The sequence below is a fragment of the Rana temporaria genome, chromosome 9 (assembly GCF_905171775.1).
Source record: "Rana temporaria chromosome 9, aRanTem1.1, whole genome shotgun sequence".
Classification (NCBI taxonomy): Eukaryota; Metazoa; Chordata; class Amphibia; order Anura; family Ranidae; genus Rana; species Rana temporaria.
Window position 1 is genome coordinate 29897963 of NC_053497.1, and position 22820 is coordinate 29920782.

The 22820-nt window shown below is 45.9% G+C and overlaps 1 protein-coding gene across 2 annotated transcripts in view; it reads right to left on the reverse strand.

The window, feature by feature from the left end:
* Positions 1 to 22820, reverse strand: part of EGFL8 (EGF like domain multiple 8) — a 39762-nt gene that overhangs the window by 5150 nt on the left and 11792 nt on the right. The window contains exons 2-8 of one of the 2 annotated variants that reach the window (XM_040323046.1): positions 21740 to 21822; positions 14850 to 14978; positions 14255 to 14367; positions 12252 to 12347; positions 11997 to 12161; positions 5086 to 5150; positions 1188 to 1350 (exon numbers count right to left, since the gene is read on the reverse strand). In XM_040323046.1, the coding sequence (XP_040178980.1) occupies positions 1188 to 1350; positions 5086 to 5150; positions 11997 to 12161; positions 12252 to 12347; positions 14255 to 14367; positions 14850 to 14978; positions 21740 to 21822 (814 nt within the window). Of the gene's footprint in view, positions 1 to 1187; positions 1351 to 5085; positions 5151 to 11996; positions 12162 to 12251; positions 12348 to 14254; positions 14368 to 14849; positions 14979 to 21739; positions 21826 to 22820 lie in introns of both variants that reach the window. The other variant, XM_040323045.1, reaches the window with a different exon arrangement.

A 22820-nucleotide genomic window follows, 5' to 3' on the forward strand; every position in this document is an offset into this window, starting at 1 on the left:
ATGATGACAGTGCAGGTAAACAGACATCAAGTAGGTAGAAGGCAGACTGTCTCCCTTGTGTATCTATCACTCTCAGTGCTATCATGGGGCTCCCAATTTCAGGGCAGCGTGGGCTCAAGGACCAGCTGCTTTGGGCAAAGTGCAGGGGCCTCTCCACGCAGCTGGGGCCCCTGGGCAGTGCCCAGGTGTGCCCTCTCATTAAAACAGCCCTGAGTCCACCCCCCGGGATGTCCGATCATCTTTACGCGGCATTAGAATGTTGGTGGCCATAGATGCAGAGGGCCAGATTCACAAAAGAGATACGACGGCGTATCTCCTGATACGCCGTCGTATGTTTGTGATCCGCCCGTCGTATCTATGCGGCTGATTTATAGAATCAGTTACGCATAGATATCCCTAAGATCCGACAGGTGTAATTGTGTTACACTGTCGGATCTTAGACTGCAATTCTAGGCCGGCCGCTAGGTGGCGATTCCATTGCGGTCGGCGTAGAATATGCAAATGACTAGTTACGGCGATTCACGAACGTCCGCTTTGCCCGTCGATCTAAATTGACATAGTTTCCGTAGAGATGCGTGGCGTAAAACTAAGTGTGCCCTCTAGGTGGTGTAACCCATGTTAAGTATGGCCGTCGTTCCCGCGTCAAAATTTTAAATTTCACGTCGTTTGCGTAAGTCGTCCGTGAATGGCGCTGGACGCCATTTACGTTAACGTCGAAACCAATGACGTCCTTGCGACGTCATTTAGCGCAATGCACGCCGGGTAATTTGACGGACGGAGCATGCGCAGTACGTTCGGCGCGGGAACGCGCCTAATTTAAATGGTGCCCGCCCCATTTGAATTAGGCGGGCTTGCGCCGAGCGGATTTATGCTACGCCGCCGCAAGTTTACATGTAAGTGCTTTGTGAATCAGGCACTTACGCTGTAAACCTGCGGCGGTGTAACGCAAATGGGATACGTTACGCCGCTGCTGCGCAGCGTATTTGTCTGTGAATCTGGCCCAGAGATTTTAGTTAGCATGGACTTCCAACTTAAACTTTTACAGATTCAGCCTACTTAAAAGATAATACTATTTAAATTGTATTTTCTGATGCATAAAAGCCGACAGAGCTGAAATACTGCCCAGATAGAGGACTGGTGGAACAAGGAGACCCCCATTGCAGAGAATAACCCCTTCTATGACTTACACTCCCCCATCTTTTCTTCCATGTACATCAGCTGATCACTTAAAAAATCCACTCGGTCCAAACTGCGAATCCGCTCCCAGAATTCCTGCACCTGTTCCTGGCGGATCTCCGAGAGTTTGATGGGGATGAGCCGCTGCAGAGCTGAGAGGGTGCTGTCCAGCTTCTGTAGAAAGAAGAGAGGAATGTAATACAACCACCATCTATGATCCCATGTTATATACTGTATATTATCCACCTATCGGAGCAGTTTTATGCCGGATATAAGTTTGGTATAAAACATTGGTGCTCTGTAACATTTCAAAAAAACGTTGACCAATTCCAATGGGGGTTGTTCGTGATCGTGTTCCACCTTGTTCATCCTGATATATGTTTCCTGCAGCGGTTGTGCAGCCACTGTTGAAACCTGGCTGTCATCTTGACAGCCGGGACTTGCTCTGCTCTGCAGATAAGACTGCTCCTGCTGGGTAAGATGGAGCTTCCAAACCACGTTCATTGTAAACTATGATGTATCTTTATATTTACACTCAATTTACTTATGCAGAGATCAGAGCAGTTGACCCCTTCCTTACTGGGCCATAGTAATATGACTATGTAATATGACGCCGGCAGCAACCCTCCTTGCCTGCGGGTGGATGTCAATAGACGTCCTTTCCTCCCAGCCATCTAGGGGGAGCGCACACGCCCATGGCACCGTTTGTGACCCGGTGCGCGTGCCCAGCGGCCGCGATGGCCGCCGGGCACCCGCAATAATGGCAGGAGTGTGGATCTGTGAGTGTAAACACACAGGTCCATGTCCTGTCAGGTAGGGTGACCACATTTCCAAACGGCCATTCAGGGACCCCCTTCCCAAAAATCAGCTTGTGCTGTAATGAAGCACAGCGGGTGTGCGCTCTACCCAGAAGCACTGATCACGCTCCCAAAAAAAGGCAGCCGCATCGCCACTTTACTCACTGACAGCACGTGTCCTGACTGGCCAAGACCCGTTTTACCTTGTTCCAATGCTGGCTTTACACTGCCCTGCTGTGATTAGACACAAGAGGTGGGATTTATGATTTCTCCAATCACAAAAAGGGGGTGGGGATTGTGCCTCTCCAGACATTCCCGGCCAAGACAAGTGCTGTCAGTGAGTAAAGCAGCTATGTGGTGGCCTTTTTTGGGTGGCTGTGTCAGCTTCATTCCAGGACACTGTATTGTCCTGGAATGAAGGTGCCCGGGACCTGAGCTAGACCTGCAAAATGCGGGACTGTCCCGAGCAATCCGGGACACGTGGTCACCCTACTGTCAGGCGAGGAGACCGATGTGTGTTCCCAGTACAGAGGAACACACATCGGTCTCCTCCCCTTGTGAGTCCCCTCCCCCTACAGTTAGAATCACTCCCTAGGGAACATATTAACCCCTTCAGTGCCCCCTAGTGTTAACCCCTTTCCTGCCAGTCACATTTACACAGTAATCAGTGCAGTTTTATAGCACTAATCGCTGTATAAATGTGAATGGTCCCAAAAAGGTGTCAAAAGTGTCCGATATGTCCGCCGCAATGTCACAGTCACAATAAAAATCGCAGATCGCCGCCATTACTAGTAAAAAAAAAAATATATATATATATCCTCTATTTTGTAGACGCTATAACTTTTGCGCAAACCAATCAATATACGCTTATTTTTTTTACCAAAAATATGTAGAAGAATATGTATCGGTCTAAACTGAGGAACAATTTTTTATTTAAATTGTGATATTTATTAAATCAAAAAGTAAAAAATATCGATTTTTTTTTTCAAAATTGACGCTCTTCTTTTGCTTATGGCGCAAAAAAATAAAAACCGCAGAGATGATCAAATACCACCAAACGAAAGCTCTATTTGTGTGGGAAAAAACATAAAGATTTAATTTGGGTACAGTGTTGCATGACCGCGCAATTGTCATTCAAAATGCAACAGGGCTGAAAACTAGAAATTGGTCTGGGCAGGAAGGGGGTGAAAATGCCCTGTATGGAAGGGGTTAAAGCCTCTTACAAGAAAAAAAAAAAAAGAAACACAAGTTTTCTTTTAAAAAAAAAATGTTCCTAGTCAACCCCTCATAATCCAATCGTTAATTGGAATTATCCCTAAATAACTCTTTCCTCCCTTTCTCTTCTTGGCTTTTATTTTTCTCCTTTTTTTTTCTTTAACCAATTGACCATTTTTTTTTTTTTTTTTTTTAATGCTGCATTTAAAGAACATTTGCAGAATTTATTGGAAAAAAAAAATACTTTTTAATTTTTAAATTGCATGCCTTCATTTTACAAATCATGTGCACTGCCAAAATATTTTTTTTTCTTTTTCATTTCATTTGTTTTTTTGCTTTTTTCGAAAACTTGAAAATTCAGAATTCGAAAATTCGGAATTCGGAATTCCAAATTTCTGAATTTCGGAAATTCAGAAAATTCGGAATTCAGAAATTCGAAAATTCAGAAATTCAACTTTCCAAATTTCTAATTTTCTAATTTCGAATTTCTAATTTTCGCATTTTAGATTTCGAATTTTCAAATCTCAAATTTTCGAAATTTCCAATTTTCAAATTTCCGAAATTCCGATTTTCCAAATCGGAAATTTGGAATTCGGAAATTCGAAAATTCGAAAGTTTGAAAATTCGGAAATTGAAAAATTCAGAAATCTTGAAATTTCGGAATTAACGGGGAGACGCTGTGAACACAGGGATGTAGTCCCAAGCGAGGACAGCTCGGATGATGGGGGCAAGCTTACTGAGGTGGAGCAGGAAGTGAGAAATTCAAACACAAGAAAAAACATTTAGAAGGGAAACCGAAGGAAAAGGTAAGTGAACCAACAATGCACTAGCTTAACCACTCTAGACCCGGACCAAAATGCATTTAAAGGACCAGGCCCCTTTTTGCGATTCGGCACTGCGTCGTTTTAACCGACAATTGCGCGGTCGTGCGACGTGGCTCCCAAACAAAATTGGCGTCCATTTTTTCCCACAAATAGAGCTTTCTTTTGGTGGTATTTGATCACCTCTGCGGTTTTTATTTTTTGCGCTATAAACAAAAATAGAGCGACAATTTTGAAAAGAAATCAATATTTTTTACTTGTTGCTGTAATAAATATCCCCAAAAATATATAAAAAAACGATTTCTTTCCTCAGTTTAGGCCGATACGTATTCTTCTACCTATTTTTGGTAAAATAAATCGTTTATTGATTGGTTTGCGCAAAATTTATAGCGTTTACAAAATGGGGGATAGTTTTATTGCATTTTTTTTTATTTAAATTTTTTACTACTAATAGCGGCGATCAGCGATTTTTTTCGTGACTGCGACATTATGGCGGACACTTCGGACAATTTAGAATTTTTTTTGGGACCATTGTAATTTTCACAGCAAAAAATGCATTTAAAATGCATTGTTTACTGTGAAAATGACAATTGCAGTGTGTTCCCTGAAGTGTGTTTACAACTGTAGGGGGGTGTGGCTGTAGGTGTGACGTCATCGATTGTGACTCCCTATGTAAGGGAACACACAATCGATCACGGCGCCACAGTGAAGAACGAGGAAGCTGTGTTTACACACAGCTCTCCCCATTCTTCAGCTCCGGGGACCGATCGCGGGACTCCATCAGCGATCGGGTCCGCGAGTCCCGCGGAGCTTCGGACCGGGTCGCGGGTGCGCGCCCGCGACCCATGGCTGGGCATTATACAATCACGTACAGGTACGTGATTGTGCCCAGCCGTGCCATTCTGCCGACGTATATCGGCGTTAGGCGGTCCTTAAGTGGTTAAAGGAACCTATTTAGAAAATAAAAAACAAACCTTTACAGCCCCTTTAAGACTCCATGAGAGACCTGAGAATTATGCGATAAATCTGCATGGTATTTTGGACCATACTACTTCACCTGAACATGCCGGACTCACCTGCTCCAGGGATGTCACAAGGCCGCGCAGGTCATGGACCTCATTAGACAGTCTGTGAGAAGCATCTAGGAGAAATTACATTTTATATTTAACAAATCAATTTGTGTTTTAACCATCATATTTGTATAAGAATAAAGTAGAAGGCTTGATGCTCACCACGGCTGTATAGTGTGCAGATCCTGCGTAATGACATTCCCAGCACCAGCTACTGCCCCCTATAGGCATCCTTTGAGATGCGTTATACATGGTAGTGCTCCAGGCCGTGTAAAGCACCTGTGCATTGACGCGTGCTTCAAAGGCGTTCAGAGCAAATGTCAGTGCTCATGCGGGTGCTTTACACAACCCCCGGAGCATTCCCACGTATTGCCGCCTCCTCTAATGCATCTCAATGGGCACCTGTAGGGGGCAGCAACGGGTGCTGGGAATGTCCCTACGCAGGATCTCCACACTGTACAGCTGCATGAATGATGTTTAAGGCTCCATTCATATGAATTAGCGCACCTTTGATGCAACTTTTGATGTGACTTTGATCCGACTTTACATTCTCTGGAGCAAAGTTGCATCAAAGTGGCGCAGGCACCGTTTCAAAGCTTAAAGCGGAGTTCCCCCTGAAAAAAATGAATTAAAAGTTAGCAGCTACAAATACGGCAGCTGCTGACTTTTTAAATAAGGACACTTACCTGTCCATGGCGCCTGCGATGTCCTCACCTGAAGCCGACCAATCCCTCAATCCCTTGGCTCCAGATGGAGGCGACGCCTTCTTCAGTAAGGGAATAAGGAAGTGAAGCCTTCACAGACTGGTTCCCTACTGTGCATGCGCAAGTCGCGCTGCGCATTCTGAGTGGTCCCTGCTGTCTCCTGGGACATGTGTGTCTCCCAGAAGACAGCGGAGGGGGGGGGGTTTAGGGGCCAGGCATGGCGTAGATTGCCGGAAGTGGGAGTAAATACTGGTATTAGACAGATATCTGCTCCCCCCCCTGAAAGGTGTCAAATGTGACACCGGAGGGGGGGAGGAACCGGATAAGTGGAAGTTCCTCGCGCCCCTAGTGGCCTGCGCGAGAGTCGACGTATAGCTACGTGCTCTTGCGCAGGGGAGACGACCTGCCGCCGTAAAACGACGGCGGCTGGTCGGCAACCAGTTGAAGCGATATTAAACTCAAAAGCAAACATTTATTATATTGCAGCTTACCAATTCTTAGATCTGATGGCTGCATTCGGTTTTTTTTTTTGTTTGTGTTTTTTTTTTCACCCGATCCGATCCGCCATGGACAGATGGGGACGTATCGCCCAGTGGCGTAACCAGAGTTATGGGCGCCCGGGGCAGAATTTTTTTTCCGCCCCCCCCCCTTATATAAACATCCACTCTGGTTGGATCCCCCTTAGCCCTCACCTGTCCTGCCAGCAGACATACCTCAATAACGTATCCCTGATGAGAGAGTCGTCGTCATTGGGCAGCAGTGTAATCCGGAAAGCAGAGAAGTTTATTAGAGTGTATAGTGAGAGGTGCGGGCTCGCAGGCTACGCACAGTATTGTGCAGCATATAGCTCTCTCCAACCCCGGAGACACCAAGCCAGCCGCGGGGATTCCCTGTGCCTGCCGCAGCTGCCATCAGAGCCTCCTCCTCTCTACTAGCGGATCCACCGCCTCAGCACTTGCCTCGTGTTATGTATGACTGCGAGCGGAAACTTCGCTTAAAAAAAAAAACTGACGCGCGCCCACGGTGTCCAGCTGTGAAGCTCTGGTGTGCACGTGGGAGGATCCTTGGAGGGCGCGGTTTGGGGGCGTGACGTCAGAGCAGCAGCTGGCTGGCAAGAATCTTCTTAGATACGCTACGCGGAGAGAAGCGCCGATCTACGTGGATCTGCCCCATAGACTGTTGAGGTGTTAATTTAGTCTGCTCCTAAGATATTTCATTGTGTACGCTAATGACACTGTTTTGTGTGAAGATACTATTGATAATAGATGCGGAATGTGACTTGTCAGCTGTAGTAATTAACTCCTCTAGATTCGGTGCCAGAAAGTCTGACCTTTCAGGGGTAGAGGGAATTAGCATGTCAATTATGTTTAGTAAAGGAATGTGTTTTGTGTAACAGGTGAGGATAACTTGTCGCAGAGCCAGACCGTCTGGGTAATGAGTAGTAAATAACTCACCTGAATGTCCTTATCTAAAAGAATGTGGATTGAGGGGGAACTCGTTAAGCACCCATTGTGTGATGTTTTGGGTGGAGAGTTTCATTGTCCCTGTGATTACTGTAGCATGCTTGTAACTGTATATAACAAGGCTGAGTTACCATTAAAGCATTCATTCGTTTTTGAACCAGAGACAGAGCTGTGTGTGTCTCGTCCTTCTGGGAATTCTAATGGATCGTGTCTGTTGGATTGTTGGAGTGTCGGATAAGCTGTCGTGGGTTAGTGGAATGGGAAATCGTAAACGGTGTTAACCCCTGACCGTTACATGTGCCACTTTGTGTTGGTCTCTCACATAAAATCCCAATAAAATACATGTACGTTTCTGGTTGTAACATGACAAAATGTGGGACATGTCAAGGGGTATGAATACTTTTTCAAGGCACTGTAGTGTCTCACTAATACAGGAGGTGTGTAACTGGCCAGATCACCGGGTGAAAAAGCGAAAGAAAGAAAGAAAGAAAAAACGAATGCGGCCGCCACATCTAATGATCGATAAGCTGCAATATAGTACATTTTTGGTTTTGGGTTTAATAATAATGCTTTAACTAAGAAGATTCCCTTCTGTTCTCGGCCTCCTACAAATTCCTTAGTTTAGGTTCTGTGATGTGACTTCCTGTTAGAGGGTGGCTACCTTCATTTTCCACTGTATGTAGCCACCCTCTCCTGCTCCTGAGATGGACTATGGGATTTGTAGTGTGCATAGAGCAGAGTACATGACTGCAACTAACATGCATACCTCCCAACTTTCTGAGATGGGAATGAGGGACACCTATCAGCAAAAGTATGAAGGCATGGGACACACCCCTTGCCACGCCCCCTTAAAGGAGAATTGTACAAAAGATTGGTTCAACCCACAAGTGCTTTTTTTACCACTACTATTCCTTTATATTGGCTTCTAGAATTTACAAATGCAGCAATTTAGAAATCAGATGAAAGGTTTAGCACTGGGAAACACTTTTTGATAGATAAATAGTGCATTTTATATACATCTGTATAGATCAGACCAAAATGAGAGACAAATGAGGAGGAATAAGGGAGATTGCTCCAAATCAGGGACAGTCCCTCGAAATCAGGGACAGTTGGGAGCCATGAACATGCACTGCTCATTCCAAAGGGAAGACAGTGTTGTCAACCTACCAGATTGAAATTTACTGGCGCAGCCACGTTTTTACTGGCATTTCACAAAAGTTACTAAATTACATTTTTAGGTGCAAATTTCAGTATTTAGGCTACAAACAAGTATGCTGGGCAAATAGCAATGTGATTTAAGGTAGATATTAAGGAAAAAAACATATTTTTGTTATTGTCGATATAATTAGTGGAAATTATTTAGTCACATCACCCCCTGCCTCCACCCACTTCTGCCACCAACACCCCCTGCCTCCACCCACTTCTGCCACCAACACCCCCTGCCTCCACCCACTTCTGCCACCAACACCCCCTGCCTCCACCCACTTCTGCCACCAACACCCCCTGCCTCCACCCACTTCTGCCACCAACACCCCCTGCCTCCATCCACTTCTGCCACCAACACCCCCTGCCTTCATCCACTTCTGCCACCAACACCCCCTGCCTCCACCCACTTCTGCCACCAACACCCCCTGCCTCCATCCACTTCTGCCACCAACACCCCCTGCCTCCATCCCCCTCTTCCACCAACACCCCCTGCCTTCACCCACCTCTGCCACCAACACCCCCTGCCTTCACCCCCCTCTTCCACCAACACCCCCTGCCTCTACCCACCTCTGCCACCAACACCCCCTGCCTTCACCCCCCTCTGCCACCAACACCCCCTGCCTTCACCCACCTCTGCCACCAACACCCCCTGCCTTCACCCCCCTCTTCCACCAACACCCCCTGCCTCTACCCACCTCTGCCACCAACACCCCCTGCCTTCACCCCCCTCTGCCACCAACACCCCCTGCCTTCAACCACCTCTGCCACCAACACCCCCTGCCTTCAACCTCCTCTGCCACCAACACCCCCTGCCTTCACCCCCCTCTGCCACCAACACCCCCTGCCTTCACCCCCCTTTGCGGTGCCACAATCTCCCCCTGCCTCCAATTTTCCCCAGACCCCCTGCCTCCAATCACCTCATGCCTACAGCCCCCTCTGCGGCGCCACCAACAATCCCTTTCTCCATCCCCCACCCTCTGCGGTGTCACCATCCCCCTCTGCGGTGCCACTAACACCCCCTGCCTTCAATCTCCCCCTGCCTCCATTGCCCCCTGCCTCCACCCCCCCTCTGCGGTGCCACCGCAGCCACCATCACCCCCTGCCTCCAATCTCCATGTGCAGTTCCAAGCCAAACCGATCTCGACTATTTTGACTGGCACATTCCCGCAACCACAGACATTTACGAACGGGGGGGAAAAAGTGCCAGTTTCTACGAACTGTCCGTAAAAATACGGACTGTTGGCAACACTGCAGGTAGAAAGGGAAAAGGAGAGGTTCGGGAGCTTACAGAGGGCGTTACCATGAGGCAGAAAACCACAGTAAGAAGCAATTTAATAAAAAATGTCTATTCAGTAGTGGATGTGTGTGAGTTGTTTCTGAGAAGAAGGACATTGTTTTGTGTCCCTGCCAGGTACGTGTGTATAGAAGGGCGCCGTGTTTATCGCGTATATTCGGAGATTTTAGCAACTCCTTCTCTTGAAGTCATTTCCTGCCTTTTAATTAGCTGGGAGCAGAGATCTGTAATGATGGAGTCATTTTATGGCGGTTTCCTTGCTGAGTCAGCCCTTGGACCCGTGCCACCCCCCCAGCCCCCCCAGCACACCGTACACTGGGAATGTTTCCTCTGCAGACAGGATGTGAAGAAAACTGACTTCTATTTACAGCTGAACCCGTCACCTCACTCCAGGTTTTATAGCTGAAGTTGAATTTGCTTGTATTTTGCCTTTCCTGTCCCCGCCCCCATCAGCATGCAATCATATTGTGAAATAAAACCTTTTCCGTTTTCATTATAGTGCTAATTAGAGATTCTGTGACATCATAGGGATATAGGGAAACACGATCAATGATGTCACACGTCCAGCCCCGCCCCCTACAGTTAGAAACACATATGAGGTCACACTTAACCCCTTCAGCGCCCCCTAGTGGTTAACTCCCAAACTGCAATTGTAATTTTCACAGTAAACAATGCATTTGTATAGCATTTTTTGCTGTGAAAATGACAATGGTCCCAAAAATGTGTCAAAATTGTCCGAAGTGTCCGCCATAATGTCGCGGTCACGAAAAAAATTGCTGATCGCCGCAATTAGTAGTAAAAAAATATTTTTTAATAAAATGCAATAAAACTATTCCCTATTTTGAAAAAAACACTATAAATTTTGCGAAAACCAATTGATAAACGCTTATTGCGATTTTTTTTTACCAAAAATATGTAGAAGAATACGTATCGGCCTAAACTGAGAAAAAAAAAACGTTTTTTTATATATTTTTGGGGGATATTTATTATAGCAAAAAGGAAAAAATATTGATTTTTTTTCAAAATTGTCGCTCTATTTTTGTTTATAGCGCAAAAAATAAAAACCGCAGAGGTGATCAAATACCACCAAAAGAAAGCTCTATTTGTGGGAAAAAAAGAACGCCAATTTTGTTTGGGAGCCACGTTGCACGACCGCGCAATTGTCAGTTAAAGCGACGCAGTGCCGAATCGCAAAAACTGGCCAGGTCCTTTACCTGCATTTTGGTCCGGGTCTTAAGTGGTTAAAGCAATACCCACTTACCCAAAATTTCCAACACTATATGCCTCCCCCCCCCCCACAGTACTCAAGGCTGCTATACCTCCTGCCCAAAAAAACAAAAATAAATCTGCGCTATCTGTGTGAAAAGCTGCCACAAACAATCTAGTGAAACAAGAAAGCAGTGAAATATACAAAAACAATAAAGTGGCGCTGGAAAATAATGAATGTAAAATATTATACCAAAGTGAATAGCGTTTCGCATTAGTTTGCATCATCTTGGGATGCACACTATTGCAAAACGCGTCGGGACTCTGCTGCTGCCATGCGCAACCTTCTATTGATGCCCTTTGATTTTAACAGAACTGTAAGTGTTTTTAACCGTTAATAAATTTTCATCAATATTACGGTATCACACTATGCGACCTCGTTTTCTTTTATGTACCTTGGATACGGTCTGATCTCTTGGGAGACACCTTCAAGACGTTGCCATTCCCCCTGCTCTGGTTTACAGTGATGCTTTCAAGCCATCGTTCCTTTTATGTATCCAGATCCGATTGATGTGGTTCCACCAACTTACATACAGTCTATATTGACCCTTTAAGCGTATGTTTATTAGGGTTCAATATCTCCGGTAAGCCTCCCTTCTCGGTGGTGGTTACTTTTTCACACAGTTGTTCATTTTCATTTCACCGTGGTGTTTTCAATCGTCCATCACAGGAGATTATTTACCAGCGGTGCACTTTTCCAGTGACTCACTGTTTGTTGATTCATCATACATGGACTTTTTATTGGTTCACATTGTTGTACTATTCACTTTGGTATAATATTTTACATTCATTATTTTCCAGCGCCACTTTATTGTTTTTGTATACCTCCTGCCCACCCCGTTGTCCAAGGCCTGCGGCAGATAAACAGGTACAACTTATGTAGAAGGATATGTTTCATCTCTGTGTATCACCTGAGGCTGATCACATCACTGGGTATATGGAGGGTCTACACAACCACTTTAATAAAGCAGAGTCTTTGCTTACCTTCAGCTTGCTGTGCCGGTACAGACGGTGGAGATTCATCTCTGACACAAGACTTGCCGTCCTCCTGCAGCACATATCCCGCGTTGCACTCACAGCGGTAGCCTCCCCGAGTATTGACACATACCTGAGAGCAATAGCGGGACGGGCGCCGGCACTCATCGATATCTGAGACACGGAAAGGTGACATTGGATCACTACATACAGACAGCAGCCCTGAAGTGACATTGTGTTCCAGAGGAAGGAAAGTCTACTCACCGACGTGGCAATACCGCCCCCCCCAGGCAGGGGGACATCGGCACATGTTGGGCTTAATACAGGTCCCTCCGTTCTGGCAAGGCTTGCGGCACACGGCTGAGGACAGAGGGATCGGGGGGGTTATCCACATAGTATACATCATTCTACTAGGCATGTGCAGAATGGAAAAAAAAATTCCTTTCGTATTTACATCAATCCATTTGGTTCAATTTGTTTTGTTTATTCGAATTCGGATCGATTCAAATTTTCCAAATTGCATTCAAAATCAAATTTATTCAATTTGAATTTTGGAAGATGGTTATATTCTTTCTATTCCATTCTTATCTATTGTTATTTTCTTATTCTATTCATTTATTTTCTGTCCTATTATTTTCTTCTCTATTATATTCTAGCATTTTCTATTCAAATTAAAATGTATTTTATTGGAAATTCAAATTTCGGCAAACAGTTATATTCTTTCTATTCTTTTCTATAGTTTATTCTATTATTTTATTTTCTATTATTTCCTGTTCAAATTTGAATTTATTCTCTTTAACCACTTGACCACTGGGCACGTAAACCCCCTTAATAACCAGACCAATTTTCAGCTTTCGGTGCTCTCACAATTTGAATGACAATTACTCAGTCATACAACACTGTACCCAAATGAAATTTTTGTCCTTTTTTCCCCCACAAATGGAGCTTTCTTTTGGTGGTATTTAATCACCGTTGGGTTTTTTATTTTTTTGCGCTATAAAAGAAAAATGACTGAAAATTCTGTAAAAAAAAATGAAATTTTATTTGTTTCTGTTATAAAATTGAGCAAATTTAGTCTTTTTTCTTCATTCTTTTGCAAAAGTTTGAGAGATGAAGTTACACCGAGTAAATAGATACCCAACATGTCACCCTTCAAAATTGCACACACTCGTGGAATGGCGCCAAACTTTGCTACTTAAAAATCCCCATAGGCGACGTTGCAGGGTATTGTGGGGTATTTCAGAGTATGGGGGGTATTGCAGAGTATTGTGGGGTATTGCAGAGTATTGTGGGGTATTGCAGAGTATTGCACAGGGAGGGATGGATGGCTGGATCTGTGACTGCATTTGTCACAGATCCAGCCCACAGCAGCTGCTGCTGCATCCGCTCTCTCCCCTCTCCTCTCTCGCACTGTACCGTTCGGTACAGAGAGGGGAGGGAGGAACCGGCGTCATCACATGACGCCGGTTTGTTTACAGTTTACGGTTTGTTTACAAGTGATCGCTCTGTCATTGGACGGAGCGATCACGTGGTAAACCGCCGCTATCAGCGGCGATTTACCGTGCTCCATGATCCGCCGGACCCGGCGGTCATGGACATTCCCGTGTGCGCGCCAGAGGGCGCGCGGGAGCGCGATTCTGGGAGGACGTCCATGGATGTCCTCCCAGAGTTAAGCAACCGCCTTGTAGACGTATATCGTCTATAGGGTGGTTGAATTTCAGAAGAAGGTTATATTCTTTCTATTTTCTTCGATTTTATTAAATAATTTTTTCTTCTTTTCTATTCTTTTCCATTCTATTTTTTTCCTATTCTATTCTTTTCTATTATATTAGAATTCAAATTTATTCTATTTTGAATTCAAATTTATTCTATTTTAAATTCGAATTTCAAAACATGTTTATATTCTTTCTATTTTATTCTATTTTGTTCTATTTTGTTCTGTTTTACTCTAATATGCTCTATTCTTTTATTTTGTAGTCCATCCCATTTTTTTCTATTTAATTTTTTCTATTCTTTTATTTTGCGTTCTGTTCTGTTTTACTCTAATATTTTCTATTCTTTTATTTTCTAGTCCATCCCATTTTTTCTATTTTATTTCAACCCCTTTTAAGACAAGAACCAGGAATGTAAGCAATGCCCCCCCCCCCCCCCCCCCCCCCCCCAATGGATGTGTCTCTGCAGAGGTGTCCTTTAATATCCCTCATTGAAGGTCCTAGAAGGGGATTTCCTGGCACAGAGGAGGGGGAGGGGAGGAGACGTTTTCTCACCTTCTTCACAGGATTCAGAATTGGGCTCCTTCTTCCTCCACCCCGGGCAGCACACCGACTTCACCTGGACCACCTCCTTCTTCACCTGCCGTACCGTCACCGAGTACACCGTCCTGTACAGAGGAAGGGCGAGCTTCTATCACAGCCATACTCATAATATCAATACAACTCAGTGGGGGTCATTTACTAAAGGCAAAGCTACTTTGCCTTCGGCTCCCTCTGCTCCCCCCTCCCAGCAGTTACACACCGGCTTGGCTCCCGCTGCTCCCCCCTCCCAGCAGTTACACAACAGCTTGGCTTCCTCTGCCCCCCCCCCCCCCAGCACTGCTTTTGTAATCTGTAACCTTGAAACCAATTTGGTAAAATCTTTCAAACAAGATCTTCCTTATTAGGAAATGTTAAATGTTTAATTGCCAATCAAACAGATTTATTGTTGGCGTGTGAGAGGCACAGCCCTGAGTATATGATAGGCAGCAGCTACTAAAGATGGCAGAATCAGGGAGGACAGCCAATGAACGGCATGACTTGCTTCAAGCCTCCCGCCCACTATCATGCGGTAATACTTCCCAGCGGTGTGCTGACCCCCCAATCTTACCGGTAGGTGCTGCAGGTCCTGTGGCCCCGGCATGTGGTCAGGTACGGCTGGTACACCGGCTGAATAAATGTCTCATTGTAAACAACGGGAACTTTTTCCACTTGTCTTGAGCAAACCCCAATGAAGGTGCTGAAAAACAAGAGCCGACATTGTAAGACCCGATCAGCTGATCTCTCAGGGGCCAATCATTTGGTTTCATTCATTTTACATTTGACAGGTAATAATGTTTTACATTTCACATTTCTACAGAATATACAACTTTACTACTAAAAGTCACCTGTATATACAATGTATAGAGCTGTTAGCATCCTTGCTTTAAGACTGCCATAAAGAAATAGAGCGGAGGGTAAAACACTTCCAATAAGTATAGAAAACAATCGCCCCTCTTTAAAATAATCACATTTTGTTGCTTTGCAGCCTGAAAAGAGGCAGGCACAGTGTTTGTTTTATCCAGCTGTATTTACTCATTGTAACTTATAACATCCAAGTCACCAATGTCAAACACAAGGCCCGTGGGCCGAATGCGGCCCTCCAAGCCTTGTTATGTGGCCCTCAGACCAGGTTTGGAGCCACATTGTGCTGGAACTCTAGTCTACCACCTCTGGCGCTCACCCTCTGATCACCCCACTGTCACGTGTAAACACAGAAGCCTTCTATATTTACAAGGGCCGGCTTTACCCTTAACGCTTAACACACTCCTGAACCCTGAACTCTGTACACAGCTCACAACTGAACCCAGCACGCTGTACATAGCACACTCCTGAACCCTGAACTCTGTACATAACGCACTCCTGAACCCTGCACTCTGTACATAACGCACCCCTGAACACTGCACTCTGTACATAACGCACCCCTGAACTCTGCACTCTGTACATAACGCACCCCTGAACTCTGCACTCTGTACATAAAGCACCCCTGAACTCTGCACTCTGTACATAACGCACCCCTGAACCCTACACTCTGTACATAACGCACTTTTGAATGCTGCACTCTGCACATAACACACTCCTGAACTCTGCACTCTGTACATAACGCACCCCTGAACCCTACACTCCGTACATAGCACACTCCTGAACCCTGCACTCTGTACTTTACACCCTCCTGAACCCTACACTCCGTACATAGCGCACTCCTGAACCCTGAACTCTGTACATAACACACTCCTGAACCCTGCACTCTGTACGTAACACACTCCTGAACCCTGCACTCTGTACGTAACGCACTCCTGAACCCTGCACTCTGTACATAACACACTCTTGAACCCTGCATTCTGTACATAACGCACTCCTGAACCCTGCGCTCTGTATGTAGCACACCCTAGATACAACCGACCCTTTGGGGGCAACCATACTGCTAATGCGGCCCACAATGAAATGGAGTTGGATAACCCTGATCCAAATGAAAGATAAAACATATCAGTTTTTTTTTTTTTATTATTCAAAAACAGAATCACTGAGTTGGGAAAAGAATCACCCTCCTCCTACAAATGACTTGTAAACTCAATCAAGTGTAGCTAATCACCTTCTCAATGGCACATAAAGCTAGTTGATTTTCAGTTTTGGCCAGCTTTGGTCATTTTGATTAGCTTAGCATGAAAAGAGCTTTCCTGGAGCATTTCAGTCCCTGATAGTGCAACTGAAGCAAACAATCAACTATGGGTGGCAAGGCCCTGTCATGGGGATCTCTGGGATAAAGTTGTGAACAGGCACAAGTCAGGAGATGAATATAAACAAATGCAAAGGCTTTATCAATGCCTAGAAGCACAGTGAAGTCTATGATTAAGAAGTGGAAGGTATTTGATACAACACAGATCCTCCCTGGATCAGGACATCGCTCCAACCTGGATGAAAGATCCAAGTAAAAACTGGTCAGAGAGGCTACCAAGAGGCAGTTGCCGGAATTTATGACAAATAGTGGTCATTGTGTCCATGTGACAACATTATCACAAATTCTCCACAAATGTGGCTTGTATGGGAGGGTTGCAAGAAAAAAGCCGCCACTCTAGAAAGGCCACATGCAGCCATGACTGAGCTTTGTCGTAACGCACCTTGAAGATTCTGAGGCCACATGGAAAAGGTGTTATGTCAGATGAGACTTAAATTGTATTATTTGGCCTCAACACCAAACGATACGTCTGGCGGAAATCCAATACAGCTCACCATCCAAATAACACCATTCCTACAGTAAAGCATGGAGGTGGTAATATCCTGTTATGGGGGGTGTGTGCAGGGGGTAATATCCTGTTATGGGGGAGGGGGCGTGGAGGGTGGTGGTAATATCCTGTTATGGGGGGGGGCATGGAGTGGTAATATCCTGTAATGGGGGGGGGGGGGGTAATATCCTGTAATGGGGGGGCTTGGAGGGGGGGTGGTTATATCCTGTTATGGGGGGGTGTGGTAATATCCTGTTATGGGGGGGGCGTGGAGGGTGGTGGTAATATCCTGTTATGGGGGGGCATGGAGGGTGGTGGTAATATCCTGTTATGGGGGGGGCATGGAGTGGTAATATCCTGTAATAGGGGGGGTGGAGGGGGGTGGTAATATCCTGTAATGGGGGGTGTGGAGGGGGGTGGTAATATCCTGTTATGGGGGGTGTGGTAATATCCTGTTATGGGGGGGCATGGAGTGGTAATATCCTGTAATGGGGGGGCGGAAATATCCTGTTATGGGGGGGCGTGGAGGGTGGTGGTAATATCCTGTTATGGGGGGGGGCATGGAGTGGTAATATCCTGTAATAGGGGGGGTGGTAATATCCTGTAATGGGGGGGTGGAGGGGGGTGGTAATATCCTGTAATGGGGGGGCGTGGAGGGAGGGTGGTAATATCCTGTAATGGGGGTGGGGTGGAGGGGGGTGGTAATATCCTGTAATGGGGGGGGCGTGGAGGGGGGTGGTAATATCCTGTTATGGGGGGGCGTGGTAATATCCTGTTATGGGGGGGGTAATATCCTGTTATGGGGGGAGTAATATCCTGTTATGGGGGGTAATATCCTGTTATGGGGGTAATATCCTGTTATGGGGGGGCGTGGTAATATCCTGTTATGGGGGGAGGGGGTAATATCCTGTTATGGGGGGGGGCGTGGTAATATCCTGTTATGGGGGGGTAATATCCTGTTATGGGGGGGGGGTAATATCCTGTTATGGGGGTGTTTCTCTACAGCAGGGACTGGAGATCTTGTCAGGATAGAAGGAAAAATGGATGGGGCAAAATGCCATCAAATTCTTGAGGAAAATCTGCTGCCCTCTCCTAGAAAGTTGTCAATGGGAAGAAGGTTTACCTTCCAACATGACAATGACCCAAAGCACACAGCAAAAATAACTACACAGTGGTTGAAGGAAAAAAAAGGTGAATGTCTTTGCATGGCCTAGTCAGAGCCCAGACTTAAATCCCATTGAAAATCTGTGGAATGACATGAAGACTGCAGTCCACAAACAGTCACCATCAAATTTTTCCCAAACTTGAGCAGTTCAGCAAAGAAGAGGGGGCAAATATTGCAAAGTCTAGTAGCCAGATTCAAAAAGACTGGCTTAACTTTGAGCCGGCGTACCGTATCGCATATACGCTACGCCGCCGTAAATCAGAGAGGCAAGTGCTGTATTCACAAAGCACTTGCCTCCTAAGTTACGGCGGCGTAGCGTAAATGGGGCTGGCGTAAGCACGCCTAATTCAAATGAGGATGAGGGGGGCGTGTTTTATGTAAATGAGTGGTGACCCGACGTGATTGGCGGTTTTTACGAACGGCGCATGCGCCGTCCGTGTACATACCCCAGTGTGCATTGCTCCAAAGTACGCCGCAAGGACGTATTGGTTTCGACGTGAACGTAAATTACGTCCAGCCCTATTCGCGAACGACTTACGCAAACTACATAAAAAATTCAAAATTCGATGCGGGAACGACGTCCATACTTAACATTGCGTGCGCCTCATAGAAGCAGGAGCAACGTTACGCCGACAAAGCCTTACGCAAACGACGTAAAAAAATTCCGCCGGGCGCACGTACGTTTGTGAATCGGCGTATTTAGGTCATTTGCATATTCTACTCCGAAAACTACGGAAGCGCCACCTAGCGGCCAGCGTAAGTATGCACCCTAAGATACGACGGTGTAAGAGACTTACGCCAGTCGGATCTTAGCCTAATTTCGGCGTATCTTGCTTTCTGAATACAGAAAGAAGATACGCCGGCGCAGCTTTGAATTTACGCGGCGTATCTATAGATACGCCGGCGTAATTTAATGCTGAATCTAGCCCTAGATGTGCAATGTTAGTAGAGACAAATTCCAACAGACTAAAGGCTGTAATTAAAGCAAAGGATGGTTCAACAAAATACTGACACAGGGGGGAGATCCTTTTTCCAACTCAGTGATTCTCTTTTTGAATTTTTTGGTGTTATATCTTTCACTTGGATGTTACAAGCTGCACTGAGTAAATACAGCTGGATAAAACAACAACGTGTCTGTCTTCATTTCAACCGGCAAAACAACAAAATGTGATTATTTTAAGGGGGGGGGGGTTCTTTTCAATACTCACTGTATAGAATAAATTCTATTTAAGTCTCTGTATAATCTAAAATGGACTGGTTTTGCTCATTGTAGAAAATGTGCAGTCAGGTTTGGTTGGGAGTGGTGCTGAATGTAATGAACTGATGATGTGAGGAGGAACCATAGGTTTAGTAGTCTTAGTATAGCAGATAGATTGCTCTAAACAGAGGCTATCCTCTACCTATTGAAGGGCCTTAGTTGAAGGCACAAAAATATTTTTATAAAAATATTGCTTTGCAAATTGCCCCAACATTCATTTAGCTGTCATGAATAATCCCTGCGTCATTTCATATGATTGTCAGCTCCAGCTAGTGGCCATAATGCAGTATTTCCCCCGATTGAGGTACTTCAGGAAAATACCACATTATAGCCACTAGATGGTGCTGACAATCATAGGAAATAGACATATTGGACAAAATACTGGATAATATGTGACAGCTGGGCAAATGCTTGATATTGTTTAGTAAATAAACCCCTTAGATTAAGAAGTGTACAAAAACAAGAGCACCAAATACAAAGACTTAGGCCCCTTTCACACGGGGCGGATCAGTAATGATCCGCCCCGTGCACCTCCGCTTGCTCAGCGGGGATCGCTCCGTTGATCCCCGCTGAGCCGACGGATGACAGGGCGGTCCCCGCACACTGTGCAGGGACCGCCCTGTCTTTTCTCCGCTCACCCCTATGGGGGGGGATCGGATGATCACGGACCGTCTGTACGCGTTCACCCGATCTGATCTGCTAGACGGATGGAAAAGTAGGTTTTTCCTCCGTCACACTTTGGCGGGTCGGATGTCAGCGGGCATGTCACCGCTCTATAGAGGAGCACGGAGCGCCCGTTCAGGTCTGCCAAAAAAACTGGCAGGCAGACCTGAACGGGCCGCCCGTGTGAAAGAGCCCTTTGTGGGTCAGTTTGATGCAAATGATTTTCTATTATTTTTTAGGGTCCATAGCATTCTAGGTTTGAGTGATTGACCCAGTAGTGTAAAGTACAACCGCTGCAGCATAACTCTCAGGCCTCGTACAGACGACCCAACATGTCCGATGAAAACGGTCCGCTGACCGCTTTCATCGGACATGTCCGCTGGGATCATTTGGTCTGATGGCTGTACACACCATCAGACCAAATTCCGCGCGGACAGAATACGCGGCGACGTGCGCGAACCCGGAAGTTCAATGCTTCCACGCATGCGTCGAAACACTTCGACGCGATGCGCGGGTTCTCGGGCCAGCGGACATGTCCGATGAGTCGTACTGACCATCGGACATGTCCGGCGGACAGGTTTCCAGCGGACATGTTTCTTAGCATGCTAAGAAACAGTTGTCCGCTGGAAACCTGTCCGGTCGGCCGGAAAATTGTCCGGTCGGCCCTACATACGACCAAACATGTCTGCTGAAACTGGTCCGACGGACCAGTTTCAGCGGACATGTTCGGTCGTGCGTACGAGGCCTCAGAGTGTGTGCATTTCCCTTATTGAAGCTTCCATTCAGTAAAATGGGGAGGCAGCAATCCAACGTGCGGAGTCCGTTTTTCTCAGTGACGCCTCCACGTTCAAAGGATCGCTATGACTCTGGGCTGTCCACAGTACTGATATAGGAGGTGTAAGTTGTACTTGGTGTCCAACCTGTGGTCCTCCAGCTGTTGCAGAACTTGAAGTCCCATGAGGCATCGCAAGGCTGACAGTTAGAAGCATGACCCTTAAAGGCAGAGGCATGATGGGACTTGTTGTTCCGCAGCACCTGGCCGCAGATTTGACACCCACTGGGCAGGAAACTCAGTAGAGACAGTATTGGGCCATTCTGTACAAAGAATGAGTGATATTCAAAGCTGAATTCCAAAAATGCAGCCACTTTGCAAAAAGTGCAGGCACACTATGAGTTAAGTCCACTTAGGTGCATGTCACCTTCAGTATTTATCTCTATTACTTATATGTGACAGGTTTATTTCTCTCCCAGCAGATACACTCCTGAGAGAAGAGAAGCACACACAGGAGCTATACCTGCCCCTTCACTCTGCTAGCCATTCACAGAAGCCTTTGTATTGAGATAATGATTTCACATAATACAAAGGCTTCTCTGAATGGGCAAAAAGAGGGCAAGGGTCGGCATTGCAGTTCCAGTAGCTCTGCTCATAAAGCAACTCAGTAAGCATCCTAAAAGCTTGGGATGTTATCTTCCTGGGGCACAATAAACCTGTGAAATGTGAATAATACAGATAAGTCTAGGAGGCAGCGGGCACCTTCTTAGACTTAACTCATGTCATGCCTGCAGTTTTCTTGGAATTCTGTTTTCCTCACCAGTAGTCTGTACTGTCTGTGATACCCACCCAAAATGTAAACAGTTCAATAATAGCTCACCTTGGACCTTGCGCACGTACCGACAGACTCACCGCGAAGACCAGAGCCGTCCAAAGAGACACGGCGGGAGACATGATCCTTCTCTGCTGAGCAAAACACACAACCATTACTGCTATCATCACACTGTGCTATTTATTATTCTTTATTCTACTTTCACTCTTTTTTATTATCATTGTTGTGAGAAGATTAGCAATCTAGACAAGAGAGATTGCTTGAACACAGCCACACATAAAGCATTGCCATATCGCCTAATAAAAGAGTAATAAGAGACATAGCAATCTTTTCACTGTATTATCATAAACCTCAAAAGAGGAACAGGGACTCCAACTGTATATTTGCACAGGAGAAAATCCTGTATACTAGGGGCCAGATTCTCGTACAGCGGCGTATCTTTGCGGCGGCGTAACATATCCGATTTACGTTACGCCTCCGCAACTTAGACGGGCAAGTGCTGTATTCTCAAAGCATTTGCTCCGTAAGTTGCGGCGGCGTATCATAAATAGGCCGGCGTAAGCCCCCCTAATTCAAATTTGGATCAGGGGGGCGTGTTTTATGTAAATGTTCTGTGACCCACCGTGATTGACGTTTTCCACGAACGGCGCATGCGCCGTCCGTGGAAATCTCCCAGTGTGCACTGCTCCTAATACGCCGCAAGGACGTATTGGTTTTGACGTGAACGTAAATTATGTCCAGCCCCATTCACAGACGAGTTCCGCAAACAACGTAAAATTTTCAAATTTCGTTGCGAGAACGACGGCCATACTTAACATTGGTACACCGCACTTACGCCACCATATAGCAGGGGTAACTTTACGCCGGGAAAAGCCTATATGACGTATCTGTACTGCGTCGGCCGGGCGTACGTTTGTGAATTTGCGTATCTAGCTGATTTACATATTTCGACGCGTAAATCAGCGTACACGCCCCTAGCGGCCAGCGTAAATATGCAGTTACGATCCAACGGCGTAAGAGACTTACGCCGGTCAGATCTAATAGAAATCTATGCGTAACTGATTCTAAGAATCAGGCGCATAGATACGACCGGCCAGACGCAGAGATACGACGGCGTATCTGGAGATAC